The sequence below is a fragment of the Erithacus rubecula genome (assembly GCF_903797595.1).
Source record: "Erithacus rubecula genome assembly, chromosome: 6".
Classification (NCBI taxonomy): Eukaryota; Metazoa; Chordata; class Aves; order Passeriformes; family Muscicapidae; genus Erithacus; species Erithacus rubecula.
Genome location: NC_136688.1, coordinates 49,102,987 through 49,120,277, shown reverse-complemented (window position 1 = coordinate 49,120,277; position 17,291 = coordinate 49,102,987). Strand labels below are relative to the sequence as shown.

General features: G+C 45.9%; 1 protein-coding gene across 1 annotated transcript in view; it reads right to left on the bottom strand.

Annotated features, from left to right (window-relative positions):
• Positions 1-16,742, bottom strand: part of EVL (Enah/Vasp-like) — a 141,313-nt gene extending 124,571 nt beyond the window's left edge. The window contains exon 1 of the mRNA XM_079308181.1: positions 16,484-16,742. Within this exon, the coding sequence (XP_079164307.1) occupies positions 16,484-16,488 (5 nt within the window). The 5' untranslated portion in view covers positions 16,489-16,742. The remainder of the gene's footprint in view (positions 1-16,483) is intronic.
• Positions 16,743-17,291: the final 549 nt, after the last annotated feature.

Here is a 17,291-nt window from a genome sequence, read left to right as displayed (position 1 = left end):
TCAGAGGTGGCAGGACAAGAGGCAATAGGTACACATTTTGAAATAAAGGAAATTCAACTCAGAAATAAGAAGAAACTTCTCTACCATGAGTGCTCAAACATTGCACAGGTTGCCTCATCACCATCTTGGGAGGTATTCAAATTTCATTAGGACAAGGTCCTGAGCAAGGGCTGGACTCATTCATCTCCAGATGTCCTTGCCAACCTCCACAATTCTTTGGTTCTCTGAGCAGGACCTTCCCATCCCCTGGGATGGGAACAGTTTGCTCCCAAAGTGTGTCTGGCTGCTACTGCAGATGTTCCAGAGGCAGCATCAGGTCATTCCCACAACCTCTTCCCTTTGTGATATCTCATTTGGAATTTACTTACTGACAATGCCTGCTCCCTAAGGAAAGCACACACAGGGGAGGATTATTATACATCATCTTTAACAAGAACCACTGACACACTCAGACCACAATGCTGAGGCTTCATGCTGCCTTCTTCTTTAAGGCTGGAGGAAAGTTAGGGGCGGCCACATGTCTATTTTACAACCCAGGAGAACCTCAGGGGGGCCTTTCTCTGAAATGCACGTGGCTTGGCCATGCTGACCCCTGCAGAGGGACAAGGGATATGTGCCAGCTTTACCAGTCTCTTTGCAGAGCTCAGTAAGACCCAGTATTTTTGAGCCAGACCTAGAAAGGAGAAATATTTTATGATATTCTATGGCAAATAAAAAACAAATCAGGAAGCTTGTGTTGCAAAGTATTGTTTTGAATATCATGTTTCTATCCCTCACTTGTTCTGCACATAAAGACTGAGATTGAGAAATTGTGGGGGTTTTGGTTTGTTTTTGTTTAAGAAGCTGAGAAATATCACAGCTCCTGATTTTTTCTGTTTCTGCTGGAAGAGTCCATAGGAGAGGGTCCACTGGCTTTTCCAATGAAACAGCATTAGGTCTGACACTTTAATTAAAGGATGTGTCAAAATTAACACAAAAATACCTTTCTACCATAAGCTGCATGTTACCTTTTAGAGTCAAATGCATGAAAATTACAAAAACCTTTAGTACATAAAAGCAAAACACTAACAGAGACCCCATGTTAGGGGGAATTTGTTTTATAACCAGAATTTTCCATGCATCTCCTAATCTTCCTGTATTTTCTGTAATAAGAACAGGATTTCTGAGGTGGTAGCTGGAATAGTGAGTAAAGCCCCACTGTTTGCATCAGGACTTCAGCAAATTTACTGATTCTCATTTTGACTCTGCCAGCCCCCAGACCTCTACTCTATGCACAGTCTTAACCAGCCTTCAACAAATCAAACCATTACTGTGACTATCCCAGCAGCCAAGCCCTGGCCATCCACCACCCCTGCTCAGGACCCAGAAGGAACCAGGACAGCCTGGAGCAGGAGCAGAGCAGGAGGTCACTCACTCCTTGCCCAGCTATAATTGCATGGCTTATCATTTCTCAATTGAATTACCCCATTTTCTCACTCTGTCTTTAAAAAAACTGCCTACTTAGTCTCTACAACCATGATTAACTACCCATGGTAGAGCTAGTAGCATTTTTACAGCCAAGTAAGAAGCAGCAGTACAAATTGCCCTACACTACCATGAATCAAGCTTAGTACACACCAACTCCTCCCTGCCTGTGCTGAGGGGGCTCCTGTCATCACTTAGGCTAGACTAAGAGGCAGGAACACAGAACACATCCAATCTGTCCTGCAATCAGGTCACAACCTTGGAAAAAGCAATGAGAGACATTTTTGTCCATCCCAAAACTGCACAGAGATATCCAGCACCAGTAGGGCAGAAGGGGAAATCAGGAGTGGGTTTGCAGTCACAGCAATCTGGCTCTAGTTCCACTGACTCATATTTGTACACCAAACCCCACAGCAAGCTGCAGCAAGCAAAAGCTTTTCCCTGCCAGCAGTGCTCACAGCTGGAACACTGTGTACTCCTGCTGCCATCCTGCCCAGCATTGCTTGGGGTGCAAATCCAGGGGTCCAGGCATGTGAGCAGTTCTGGCACCCAGCTGGGCTCTGCTCATGGCCATCAGCCACACATCCAGCACTTGGATACTCCAGGTCATCTGAAATGGAAGTGGGCACACTCAGTTCAAACAACTGACTCATATCTTCAAGTAGTATTTGTTCATGAGTCAAATCCTCCTTCCCTCATCTCTGGAGGGAAAGAGAGGTGAGCATGGCCTATCCTTTAACACAAGATTTGTCTATTCAAGTATGAATGACTTCCTGAAGCAAATGGTTCAGGTCATCCCAGATGAACATCCTAGTCAAATCCCAGCTTAGCTAATTCCTAATGAATGAAGCTACAGAGTAACCAGTGAACCCCAACGACCTTGAAAGGGAAGACAGAAACAGAAAGACTCTGGAAATCAATTCACAAGACTCACAAAATGAGAAATTATCACAAACTGTCAAATACTATCAAAAAATTATTCCCCTTGCTCCCAAAATTCCTTCAAAGTTTCCAGCCACAGACAAGAATCCCTACTCTTCAACATTTTTAACTCAAATTTCTCTCAAAGAGCTGCACATCACCCTGACATGTGCTCCTTCCAGCCTTACATTCCTAGATGCATTCCCCACATTGGCTGCAAATAGCTCAAGCTCTCTCAGGTTTCACAAATCTTCCTTTCCCATCCACTGCCGTGGGCACTGCCCCTTTTGCTTCCTCAGGCTGCTATTAGATGCACAATATTGTGACATTACTACTATGCTGGACCCTTGGGTTTCTTCTGCTCCAGGTACTCTGCCCTCTCCCCCTGCCTCTTCTCCAAAAACATACCAGCACCATCCCAATATTGCCTCTGTCCCTGCAGTGCAGGGCTGGAATGTGTGTTGGGTCACTACCAGCACAGGAATGGCAAGACAGGTCAAAGGAAACCAGGCAAGGATGCTGGAGGAGAGGATTCAGTATCCTGGGGGAAAGGGTATTTGTAGGAAGCAAAATCTGAAGGATAGCTACTAGTCCCACAGACAGACCTCCTCCCCTGTCTTCTCAACTTCCCCAAAAACTGTAATCACTTAAGAGCATTGTTGATGCTTGAGGTCCTTTCTGGAATCCTTGTTGACAGATCCATGTGGCACTGCTCACCATTGTGCCCCAGGTCTCCAACATCAGTGTGGCCTCAAGGCCCTTCTTCCTTCAGAACTCACTAAACTGTGTAGCTTAAATGATTTTATATTCCACCTCTGTATCACACAGACAAGGGATTCAGAAACAGCCACAGTGATTTTTAGGTTATAACCACACCTTTCTTCTCTAATTCCCCTTTCTCTTTCAACCACCTCCTCTGAAACCCTTTCAAAATGCTGCTCAGATAACCTCTCTCCTCTCTCCCAAAAAACTTCAAGTCTAAAATGCTTCTGTCTCTAACACTCTCCCATCAGTTTATTATTTATCTTTATCATGCAGGCTCTTTCATCCCACTGCAGTTCTCAAGGTTTTAGAAACACAAAGGAAATGTTCCCAAGGAGTGTAAGGACCAAAAGTGTGATGTTGAACCAGATTATTCCTGAACAATCCCAAACTTACATAAACAGAAGGCAGCACTCAGCAAACGAGTACTGAGAAATAAAAAATGTATAGAGAAGTAATTATGATAAAAACATGCCAGTTTACTCAGGAATACTGAAATACCAGGATTTTTTTTAATTTTATCTTTGAAAACCTGCTTTTTCTCTACGTACTTAGGATAAGAGAGGTCAAAAGGGGTCTTTGCCCTCTTTTGACCAACACATTGGCTTCTCCTCAAGCAAATATTCCTGGGAAAAGCTGAAAAAGACACACAACAGTTGCAAGCTATCACTGCACAAACCCAGGAGATTCCTCACTGAAGAACCATATAAAAGAAAACTGTCACAGAGCCAAAATATTCTCCTGTGACAGCCAAGCTTCTTGCAAGTTCCCAAATAAGGCCATGACTTTAAAGAGTATGTCTTTTCAAAGCCTCATTGATTTTCATTGCCTCATGAAGAAGCACATTGTTTATGTGCCTGGGTGTGCTGATATTCAGACAGGATGGGATGGGCACAGCTCGGTGCTTCCAGAGCCTGGCTCCAGGCAGAATGAGCCAAATAATCACAGGAAGCTTCTCAAGGCTGACAGCACTGCTCTGGCCACTATCTGGGAGTGATTCCTGGTGCAAACTCAAACTAGAAGGTGTGAAGATGCTGGCAGGAACAGCCAGTACTCTGGGGATAGACCTCAAGTGAATTTTGAAGCACAATATTATATCCCACCTCACTTTCCAAAGTTCAAAGGCTTTTGCGTCAAAGTTAGGGTTCTTGTTAAAGTTCAGGACATGTTTTGGAGAGTTTCTCTATTCTTCAAATAGCAGTTTACTCCCATTCAGAGAAAAAAATAAATGAAGAAAAAAAACCCCAAGCTATGGAATTAGATAATCTTTGCTGTATCTAGTTCATATTTACCATCCACTCCTCTTCTCAAGTCTCTCCAGTACTTTCAACCTGGCAAATTGTTGAAAAGATCAGGTGCTTCAGTTCAAGTTCTACACTTGAATCACAGCACTGTTTTGCACAATTCTTTGAAAACAAAGTACATCCTTATAAAACACCCTTCAAAAAGACTTGCAGGTCTCAGCCACTCCAGCTGTCCCAACTTCACAACTGTGGAGTGCCCATTCCCTTAATAATCATGCAGCAAAAAATATACTCACAGAACTTCAAGCCACCCACAGAAAAGGAAGAGAAGCAGTCAGAAAGTGGGTCAGTAGAGCTTTGTGTATTGAGGGCATGTGGGTGATGCTGCTCAGAGCCACATGCTCTGTAGTACTACTGAGGCACAAAGGAGACAAAAAGACAGGGGAAGAGTACAAGCCAAAGCCAAGCAATATGCCACAGCTGTACCTAAACACCAAGAAAATCAAAATTGGTGGTATGTGACTTAAAGCAACTCCAGCAAAGCTCATTTTTTCTGCCCATGTGCTGTGTAACCCACCAGTGTGGGTGGAAGCAGGGTGTCTCTTGAACTAAGGGTTGACCTGAAGTGAGTTCCCACCCTCACCACCTTCATCACACATTCACACTCCTGTCTTCACCCTGTGGAGAACCACACAGTCACAAATCAGGTGAAAAGGTGAGTAAGCCAACAGAAAACTGATTAATTTCCTTTGCCTGGATTAACAAATTAAGAAAACATCCCACAACAAAATGCTCCTGAACTGCCACAAGAGGAGAGCAGTGGGAAAGTCCTTCTAGAGCCAAGGGGGAGTAAACACAATTACACCAGTTTGGCCTAACTAATAAACTGTCCTGTAAGGTCTATCTACATGAGAAAACTCTAGAAAGGTAATCTGAATTAACATTTCTGTAATGAATGAAACCACATTAGATCCCTGCAGACACACTCATTATTAATTAAATCAACCCTATTTCATATTTAGTATAATTTGCTTTGATGTGAATTAAGCTTAATCAAATCAAGGTCACCTGAATGCTGAATCAGGTAATATATACAATGGTTTAATCTAGTTTACCTGATTTACTTTACATTCACATTTTTGGTGATTTGGATTAGTTTTCCTTCAAATCCTTGTTCAGACTGCCTTAAAATAAAAAGAGACAGCAAAAACCTGAGGTGATGCTGCAGAAATTCCCCCATAATCACCAGTTTTGAGCTAAATTCACCCCCCAGGAAAGGGGTATTGAAGCTGCATCCCACTAAGGACACACTGCCAGGTGCTGCAGGCTCAGTCCCCATGAAGCCTCTCCCCTGTCTCTGTCTTCACTAAAGTTCCTCTGGTGCCCAGAGGCTGGAGAAAAAATCAGACCCTGGAAGTCTTCACTTCATCCTCCTGCACTGCAAGAGCTGAACAGATGTTGATGGGCCATGAGAAATGCATGTCCTGAAGGAAAATGTGACAATCCTCAAGGAAGCTGAAGCATTTGATGTGGTTATTTTTTAAGTAGCAGGTCATGAAAATATTTGACATGTTTTTTACTGTTGGGAAAACACAGCAGTTACCAAAGTTCTTGTTTGTAATAAAACAACAAGAAATCATAAAAGCCTGCTTCTTTAGGCAGACAGGTTAAATTGAGTTGCCATGTTTATTCACAGTTTTAAGATCTTCTCATTTTGTTTGCCCTGCTCCAACACTTAAAAAGTCACCACTGAGTCTTCTAGCAAACTCCCTTCACATTCCTCTTACGTGACTATGCTTTTTACCATTAAAGAGATTTTTCTGTACACACAGATGTGTAGACAAATGCACTCTGTCGTATTTAGGGCACTAGTCATCTAATATTTTCTGTGATGCAGGTACCATCTGTGAAACTGAACTGCAGTTCAGGCCTGTCATACTGAGATGGGTGCTGGGGAGTCAGAGATGGAAATTGATATTAGATTATAATCCCACTGCATTCAAATAGAATACAAGGTCTCTAGCAAGGTCAGGCTAACCTTTAATACCCAGGCATACCTTTAAACATTTTTTCAGGGAAACTTCAGCTGTGTTGTTTGTTTTACAGTGTCCACTCAGGATTATATTTTTTTAAGGGTCATAAAAGGTATCCAAACCTCTGTAGAAAAAGGATGATGAAGAAGCCCTGATTGCAACAGATGACAGCTGGCATCAGGGTGCAACTAAGGTTGCAGTGACAGATTTTGACTAAAGTGACAAAGAGATCAGAGACTGGAGACCATAGAAAGCATTCCTGGGTGAGGAAAAAGGACTATTCTTTTAGCAATTTAGCATGCAAGTTCCTTAGCAAAGCACTGGGTTAATCAGACCATGCAGTGATCTGAATGTGAGCTCTTGCACGGATGAAATCAGCACTGAGAGGAGGGTCAGACACAGAGCATCACTTCCACTTGGGCTGACCTGCTGAGAGTGGGGCACCACAGCCTCCTCTGCCACCCCCACTGTGTGCTGCTGACAGACACACAGCTCCTGGGACAGCTGACTGAGGAGACTGAGCCAGCTGGAAACTGGGAGAGCTGACTAAACCACAGCTGCACCAGTACTCAGGGCAGCAGGAACATCTAAATGCACATGCAAGGCACTCACCCCACACACCTCTGAACACACTTCATAGCTTGAGAAATGTCCTTGTGTGCCTTTATTGCTCTCACAAACTTGTTTCCACATTCCCTAGCTTGCTGGCTCAGTGTCCCCTCTGCTATTTCTGTAACACTCTCATATTTAATACCATGAAATTTTAAAATAGTATGCTGGCTCAGGTTTTTTGAGCTCCTGCAAAGGGTTGCAGTCATGCAGCTACAGCACTATTTTTGTTTAGCAAGCCAGGGCAAAAGACATAAGCAGATCCTTGCAGCTCACCCTTGGGTCACATCTTCAGGAATATAAAATGAGGCATTCCCTGGGGTCAATACAACAAACCCTGGGGGGCCCCCCAATAAGACACAACTCCTCAGATACACTAAACACACTGACCATCTTTCTGCTCCCCTATTTCCATTTTTGCTTATGAACCCCTGAAAGGAAGGACCCACCTCACCTGCCTCACTAGGATGGCAGCCCCAGCCCTCCACACCGTTTCTCAGCAAACCTGCTCCTTGTACCACCTCCTTGTCCATCTCCTCTGCTCCCCAAGGGCTGGGGTTGTTTCTGATTTACCAACAGGTCTCCAGATAGAAATTGTTCTCTGGGGGTGGGGGTATATTTTAAACAAGATGGTCATATTCCTATTTGTATATGTTAAAGGTGAGGACTTCTATACAGAGGACAGGAATAACTTTTGTCTCCCCTCCTAAAAGCTACAAATTTCCCCAGCTGAGTCCTGCCCTCTAATGAAGAAGAGAGCCCTCACTGCTCCATCAGACCCCAACCCCTGCAACACTTGCATGTACACTTAAATTCATTACGGTCAGTGGGCCCATCACAATGGCCATCAGGTTCACAAACATCAAGGATGCTGTTCCCAGTAATAAGGTCAAGAATGTGTACAAGTTCTTTCAAGATTAAGGCCTTAATGCCATAGCATCAGCTGGCTTTCTCCCTGCCTCCAGCATCAGCTGTGGGCAGCTGAAATCCCCAAGGATGGAGCTGATGGCTCCAGGCTGACTCGCAGGTACAGGCAAGTGCCTCTGGACTGCTCCTGGGTGTGTGATGAACCAGACAGCCCTGTGTGTGATTCCACATGCTGAGAACCAATGTCTGACAGTTCAGCACCAACTAAAACAAATAAACACAAAGCCAAGGGGCAGCAGGTCAGGCTCTGGGAGCATCCATCAGCACTGGGCTACCAGTGGAATCTGGTGTTGTGAGCTGTGGGTCACTTTGGTGACAGCTGACAAAGCAGCACCTCTAATGGATCATACTGCATGTGCCAAAGTGTGATGAAGAGATGGAACTCCTTGTTCCACCTACCCAGAGATGGTTCTTACTACCAGACAAGCAAAACAAAAAACAGGGACTGTTAAAGGACAATTTATTAAGCATACAGGTGAAATGAACATGCAAGTCCCTGTTTTCTCTCTTCTACTTACTGATTAGTCAAAGAAATTAATTGCCTGAGAATGCTGCTTTATTTGGGTGATACAACCCTTACTTCTCAACATAACAACTGTGGGATCAAAAACTGATGCACATTCACCTAGGTCATGTATTTAGTTAATTAAAAGAAAGATTAGCATGCAAATGTGTTGCAGGACTCAACACTAATTCATGACGAAGTCATAATATTAAAGTTACCTCATTCTGTCAAAATTTGTCCAGTATTTCTCTCATTTTAAATCACAAATCCTTTTCAAAAAGAAATTCACAGATTATCTCAAATCCCACTACTGTTTGGCAGGTGGGAACTAAAATGACAGACAAAACAGAGCTGGGTAATAAAATTATTTTAGTATCAAAAGTATTTTAAGTGGCTAATAAGAACAGTAAGGAGCTAACAGGAATAGGTGCACACATACAAACTGCATGAAATAAGTGGCATATGGGGATGATTTGTCTTGTTTCTGATTTTTAAAATTTTTGTAGGCATTTTTTGACCTCTCTTTGGATGTCCTCTGCACCGCAAACCAGGAATCGAGCAGTGCTAGTCTGTTCAGTGCTGAATATTCCCACTCATCCAGCACACATGTAACAGACATTTCCAGCTGCAGTTTTTACACTTGAATTTACTGATTTCAGCTACCCTTTCACCATGAGCATCCAGCAGCCTGGGTGTGCTCAGCTGCTCCTGTCACATGCAAACCCACACCCTCGGAACGTCGCTGCAGCCGTGCACAGCCGTGCAGAGAGAAGCATTCAGCATGCAATTAAAGGGATTATGGTGGCCACAGCCCTGCTTCTTGTTAATGCCATTTCACTGCATTTTCTAGCTCTCCTCGTTTCTGAGGGAGTGGCTTACTGACAAGGGATAAAGGAAGGAAGCTACACACATGCCGACTGAGAAGCAGCGAATGATGGGAATGGGAAAAGAAGGAAGGGGAGGAAGGAATGAATGGATGGCAATACACAATGAACTTTGCTGTAATGCTTAGCATTTACTACAAAGATGGTTGTCATCCTCAGAAATGCTTTTGGAACAAGAGACTCCCATCTAGCAAAGCAAGGACTGCAACAGGACCAAACTTAAGCCTTAAATCCTGTGCTAGACTGAGACCCATCTACTTAATCATCTTAATTCCCTCTCAGGTAAGAATTGCCATCCTCCAGCAGATAAAGCAATAATGCCAAAAAGGTTAGGAGATTTAGCAGCTGCAGAGCATGCCTGCACCACAGAGCTCACCCCAACAACAAGGGCTGGGCCTTGCTGCAGAAACACAAACTGCTGGAGCATCTCCCTGCTGCACCCAAGGCACACTACTGAAGCAGTCACAGTACTACACAGTTTGCTTTTTTTTTTCCTCCTTTACTCTCTTTTCACAGAAAAATATGTCTATCCATCCTGACACCTATGTGAAGCTGAAGAAAGACAGAACTGTGAGATCTCAAGTTGCAGGAATGACACCTACTGCCTGGGAAATGAACTGCTCACCTAAATGAGCTCGAACTCAATGGCAAGGAGCTTCACAGAACAAACCAGCACGTGGACATGAGCCAGAAGTGTGTGCCCACAGCCCAGCAAGCCAAAGGAATCCTGGGCTGCACCAAGGAAGGGTTAGCCAGCAGGTAGAGGGAGGTGATTCTGCCTCTCTGCTTCATTCTGATGAGACCCCACCTGCAGTGCTGCACCCAGCTCTGGGGTCCCCAGCACAGGAAGGACAGGGACCTGCTGGAGTGATTTTAAAATCCCTTCCAAACCAAAGCATTCTGTGATTCTACAAAACAGGTCCAGACCCACTGCTGACTGTGAGGGTGATCACATGAAAGCCCACAGGAAACTGAGTCAGGGAGGAAGGTTCAGTGATTTAAGGTGTTTAACTTCTGATAAACAGTGTAAATAATTCAGGGTAGGTAAAAACACCTCCATCATGAACTCAGGTGAAAAACACCTTTTTTGACAGGCAACGTGGTCAGTAGCTAGAAAATGCTCATCCATACTAACAGCTAGGCTACACATTTTGTACCATTTTGAACCTGCAGTGGAAGGGTCTGCAGAGTGTAAAAAGAAGAGCATAGTCAGAAATATGAAGGTTTCCAGGATAAAATTTTTGATAAGGACTTGTCCACTCTGTCTCCTCTAACTAATAAAGACAGATATCCTTAATGCTTCTACAGCTCTCAAATGATGAACAGTTTCAGAAAGGCTGTCAGTAATATTCCAAGCATTTGCTCAACACAAAAAATGCAAAGCCTCACAGGAAGAAGCATTCTGCAATGCTAAATAGACCAGAAATAGTCTATAGGGAAGGAGAGAAATAATTCTAGAGGGAAATAATTAAACTGTTTTCAGTTTCACAGGGTCACAACCTGGACAGAACACACTTTGAGTGTTACTGGGTGATGGGCACACATAGCCATGACCCAGAGCTGTCACAGGAAAAATGTGCTGGATGAACCAGGAGGCTCCTACTGCCCAGGGCAGAGATGTCCCCAGCAGCCCAGCCAGGGGACACAGCCTGCCCCACACTGCAGAGCTTCCCATGGGCTAGTCAGGAGCTGGGCAGGCTAGCCCAAACTGTGTGCTGCCATGACTTGCACCCTGCTGCAGCTCTGGGCTTTCTGCCTGGGCAGCATCAGGGCAGCTCTGTGACAGGGACAGGAGCTTTATGGGTGTGCCCATCAAGTGTGCCCGGGCGGTTTGGGGCTGTTTCCCCTCATTATGGCACATTAGATCAAAAAGCAGATGAAATGGAAGTCTTGGGTAGGTGACTGCAGACAAAACCTGCCTCAGGGCAAACAAGGGGCCCAGATAAAGAAGGGATGGTGGCACTGCTACTCCATCCCTCCTCCCTGCCCTGAGAAACTGAGTCCAGGCCACAAGGCTGAGAAAAAGAAAAAGGAGGGGAAGCACTGTGGATCCCTAGAGCTCTGCAATGACTATGAAGAAAACAAAAAATATGTGGGGGCAATACCAATGTATAGCTGGGGTAGCTTTTGCTACCTACTTTTACCTGCTGCAGTAAAGGAAAATACCAAAACATCAATGAGATTTTGTTTATTAAATATAAATAAAGAGTGGAAGAGATGATACCACAAAGAACACTGAACTATTAATAAAGACCTTCTCAATAATAAAAAGAATAAGAAAACCTGAAGCTCATTCAATTTATTTTATTTCAACTTATTTTATTTCAAATCTGTAATTATTAGGATTAAAAATTAGTTATAATTCATTTTATTTTGGCAGCATATTTAGAAATATTTTCTAAAGAGGTTCCATACTGCTCCTTACACAGTGCTCAGAACTGAGAGAAACTGACATAGCAAGAAAAAGGAAAGAAATCACAAAACTTGCAAGATACAGGAAATTACGTGAAACTGAATTGTATCTGCACTTTTGTATGATTTCTTACAAGAAATACAAATATTTAAAGTAAAATACTTCAAAAGAGAGAAGCACTGTACTGCCCAAAGCAGCAGCCAGCCAAGTGCAGACAGACTATGCAGCCACCTTTAATTGTGACATACTTTAATGGAGCTGTTCTATTTGTGTATCTGCTGTTTACCATGGTTTGAGTGACCCAGGAACAGAAGGGACACACCACACAAACCCACAACACTGAGTTAAATAGACCTGTGCACATTTGAAAGAATACATTCAGCCTCAGTTATACCACTACAAAATACCCCAAAAAATGTGGGAATGCACAAAAAGAGGTCCTGGATCTCTGCTTCATTTTAGAGAAGGGGAAAAAAAGTTGAAAGTATACAGAATAACAGTAAGAAAGAGGCACAGCTAGCCTGCCTGCTCCACAGGCTGACAGCCAGGGAGTGCTGATGGAAACCCAGCACTGCCTGCTCCCAATGGAACACCAGTGCTGCCTTTACATGGCCACAGCCAGCGTGGCACAACCTTCAGAGGAGCTCCAAAACCTCCTAACAACGAGTTTGCCTGCAGCTACAGCTTACCCAGCCCTCTAAAGATCAAGGCTGAGCTAACAAAAGCAATTTTCTGTCAGCAGCACAGTGCCCCACCTGGGATTTTGCTGACCAAACCTGACAGGCAAAGGGCTGGGCTCTTCCTATCAAGAGATGCTGGCAGAACAGCACAGGCTCAGCTTGGAAGGCTGCAAACCAAAACACATCCAAAGGCAGGGCTGTGGAGGGTGGTCTGACCCCAGGAACCCACAACCACACACCAGGATGCCACAGCAGGAGTCAGAACATGGCAGGACAGAGCCTTCAAATCAAACAAAAATCAGCTGAGTTACAGGCATATTGCTCCAGCTCAGAAATCAGTTACTAAGGGACAAGGTTAAATGATATTTTATAGCCAACTTTTTAAATGGAGTTCATTATCCATCCCAGGGTGTGCTCCTGCTTTTCTGCTAGAAACACTGAGCTACACAATCCACCAGTCCAGTGAGGTTGGTAACCCAAATTTCGATGACATTATAAACAAAAACATCATGCTCTCTCTTGTTTTGTAGAGATGTAAACATAAAGAAATGGCAAAGAGAGAAAAGTTACAAAATAACACTGCATACATGTCAGTTACCATGCAATGTCAGTTACCTTCCATGCAAACTGAAAGAACTGGCAAGACTCTTGAATTATCTCATGAACTGCTTACTGAATAGATAATGGAGAGGACACTGAAATTCCCAATACATTGTGTTTATTGGTATAAATGTAAAGACCTACCTTGCTTAAGTCTGAAAACAAAAGGGTTAAGAAGTATAATGTATATACCTTCCTGTTATTAAAACAGGTTTGTACTATAAATATTCAGTCCTCTTATTCTCAACATGTTGCTCCATCCATTTAAATTAGAGCTAAATACAACACCTTTTTCAGATTTGACAGCTATATAAAAACCTCAGAACAAAAGGGCTGACTTCAGCAAAACTTTGAGGTGCTCAGTGACACTGTCTTCCCTCATAATTTCCATTCTGAACTCATTACTTTGTCTTGGATTAAAGCATGTGCTACCACAAAAAAAAGGTAAGGAGGTACAGTTTTAATCTGAATAATCCTGTCTAGAGGCTGGTTCCATCCCCAGATATTAACTATATGTTCTGTTCAGAAAAAAAAAGCTAAGTGCTTAAAGTGGGAGGCTTTCCCCCATGATTGCCTCAGGACCACAGCACAGAGAGCAAACATACACCCACTACAGCCATGGCAAAAAGAGAGATGGATTTTTTCAGGGATCCACCCAAAATGTTATGTCTAGTTCTTATTTTTTAAGAATAGGGACCACTGAAACACAGATGCTTTCTAAACTACAGGTATGACTAAGAAATTAAAGGTTACGCCTCTGTTGACAGAATGTAAAAATTTTATTTTCACCTACAGCGATATTCATAGACATTTTCCCAAACATGAGCTAATTCTGTTACTTCTAAGAATAAATTAATATCTGCTGTCAAATAACTGCTACATTTATTATATTAAAGCAGTATTTTTGTATACTAAAAAATAATAACACCTCTGCACTTTAACATTTTCCACACAGGGATCCTAATCCATTTTTGAGGCAGAACATCTATTATAATCTGTTTTATTACTAAGGTGTCTGGTACACCCACTATTCACACACTTCATACCTTTGACGTGAAGACATAAAGAATTATCAAAAAATGGAAACCATCACATAAATGAAATAGGGCAAAGAATAGCACTGTAATCTATTCACCACAAAAAGTGATATAAATAAAACACACATGGCTAAGCAAATGTTCCAAGGAGGTTTTTATTAAATGATTATATAGCCTGCCAGGGTATTTAGGAATTATACAGCCTGTATTTATTAAACAAGAATTGTTATTGGAAAAGGTTTTAGGTGATTTACAGACACATATTTGCTGACAAGTACAAGCTATTCAGTAATGTCTGTGTATGCAAGGGAAAAAAATCTGTAATGGAAGCTTTTAAAAACAGGAATCCATTAAAAAATCCAACAAAATACTAATGTACGTTAAGCATGAAAGTGGTATTTATAACAAAAGACTACTTTAAGTGTGGTGCACCTGCAGATGCCAAGTGTCACGTGGGGAAAGCAGGAAAGGGCAGCTGCACAAGGACACCCCCAGCAGCACACATAGGCCAGCTCAGGCTGCCCCACGGAGAGCAGAGGCAGCCTGGAGGGGTGAAAACTCCCTCCATCACTGTCAAAAGTGAGGATGTGGGAAGTTTTGGAGCTTCTCTTGGAGTTAAGCTGCTTTTTCCTTCCAAAACACCCTGTGGCTTCTTCCTCTGAGAGTGTGCTAGCTCTCCGGGGATGACTTTGGGTGTATTATGATAACCTAATTCAGAGTCTGTCTTGGTGGGCTCCTCTCCCCTATTCCCTCTCCCAACAAAATGTGCAACCACCAAGTGTTGAAGTTCTTGTGGAGCAGAATCCCATTCCCCATCTTCAGTGGGAGAAACCCAACATCACTGCAGCCTTCCAATCTGCCCATGGTGCCTCCCTGGGGTGAAAGATGGGCTTGAGTCAGTAAATCAACTTTCCCTTTTCCTGGGGAGAGAGCTCCAGCAACTCTTCCTCACGGGGCAAGAGCTCTCCCAGCTAGGCTGTTAGGTGAGCAGGAGGGGGCAAGGGGAAACTTCCCTGTTTGATGAGCTCTCCCTGGAGGTCTCTGACCTGCATTCTGGCCAGAGCAGGTCAGACTGATGCAGGCACACCTTTTGCATGGACACATGAGCACCAGACACATGACACAGCAGGTTTGGATGCTTTTGGCCCTCTCCATGAATGCAACTTTAAGCAACTGAGAAAAATTAATGGTAATGTAAATGGCTAAAAAAAAAAAAAAAAAAAAAAAAAATCAATGCAGCTCCAAGTCTTCAACACATACGATAGTGCCAGGAGTAAATGTAATAACTGTAAATGCAGGTGAAGGCTTCTCTGGACTCCCACTGCACTTGGTAGGAACAATGCCAACCCTGCAATTCAGGAATCAGGCACCACAGAAAGATATCTGGCTTCAAACTGTTATTTCCATTTTTAAGGTTTCCCAAAGCAATTTTACTTTGCTAAAGATAATTATTAAGTGGAAAAATTTACTAGCATTAAAGATGAATCAGGGGCTGAGATACTGACAGCTCAAGCGAGCTCAAATATATGAGGAAGGAGAGAGGTTTGGACGAGCACAAGCCACATCAAATAACACTTCCCTTCCATCCTTCCACCAGGAAATTGGGTTGGTGGGGCTGTTTTGCCCTTCCTGTTCACAACTGATAAATTGACCTCGGGAAAACCACGAGTTGTAGCACTCGCTGCCGGAGGGAGACTGGGAGATCCGGCAGGGCCCATGCTGGATGCTCTCGAGAAATATCCCACCTCCGCCTCGCCGGTGAACTCCTCGTTCCCTTCCTCGCACACCGCTCTCCCCGCCCGGCTCCTTCGCCCGACGAGGCTCCCGCCGTCCCTCCGGGCAGCACGGCCCGAAATACCGGGCGGATCCCGGCAGCACCGGGAGGATGGATCCCTGGCTGAAGGACACGGCATCGCCCGGCAGATCCCGGCTGCAGGGCACCGCAGCACCGGCACATTGGGATGTCAGCACTGGGGCACGGCAGGACCGGGCACACCCCGGCAGCACGGGGCACATGCCGGCAGCATGGGGCACATCCCAGCACTGGGGCACGGCAACACCGGGCACATCCCGGCATTGGGGCACGGCAGCACCGGGCACATCCCGGCACTGGGGCACGGCAGCACCGGGCACATGCCGGCTGCACACCGCGGCAGCTTCACAGGCGCTCACAGCCTTTTGTAACCGCCAGATAATCTGTCAGATGGACTTAGGCACTGACAGTCAAATATGCCAAAAACGTCACCACCCACTCGTACTATCCATCCGGTGAAGGACTAGGAAGCGCCGCATTGCTTAACCTCTCCTCGCACAGGAAATCCCCACCCCCACGGCGTGACAGCGCCGCGGGGACCCGAGCTGCCCCCACCCTCGGCGGGAGCTGCGCATCCCCGCCCGCACTCACCTCATCTTCCCGGCGGGGCTGGGCCGGGCCGGGATCAGACCGGGACCGGGACCGGGCGGTGTCAGCGGCGGGACGGGGGGGGCTCCGGCGGCGGCGCCGGGCCCCGGGGCGCTAGCCGGGCAGCGCGGCGCCGGGCAGCCCCTCCGCCGGCCCGGCCATGCTGCCGGCTCCCGCCCGGCTGCGCTGCCTGTGTCTGTGCGTCTGTGTCTGTGTGTCTGTGTCTGTGTGTCTGTGTGTCTGTGTGTGTGTGTGGGCAGGACAAAGCGCCGCCGCCGCCGCTCGGCTCCGCTCCCACGCGCGGCGGGGCCGCGCCGCCCCCCGCTCCGCTCCGCCCCGCTCCGCTCCGCGCCGCCCCCGCCGCGGTGCCGGGGCAGCGCCCGGCCCAGCCCAGCTCTGCCCAGCTCTGCCCAACCCTGCCCAACCCTGCCCAGCTCTGCCCGGCCCAGCCCAGCTCTGCCCAGCTCTGCCCAACCCTGCCCAGCTCTGCCCAACCCTGCCCAGCTCTGCCCGGCCCAGCCCAGCTCTGCCCAGCTCTGCCCAACCCTGCCCAACCCTGCCCAGCTCTGCCCGGCCCAGCCCAGCCCTGCCCAGCTCTGCCCAACCCTTCCCAGCTCCGCTCAACCTTGCCCAGCTCTGCCCAGCTCCGCTCAACCTTGCCCAGCTCTGCCCAGCTCTGCCCTCCCCTGCCCAGCTCTGCCCAGCTCTGCCCTCTCCTGCCCAGCTCTGCCCGCCGCAGGTCGGGCTGGGAGCGCCCGCGTTCCGTGCTCGGCACCGACCGGCGGCTGCGGCTCCGCCGGGACCCTCGGCC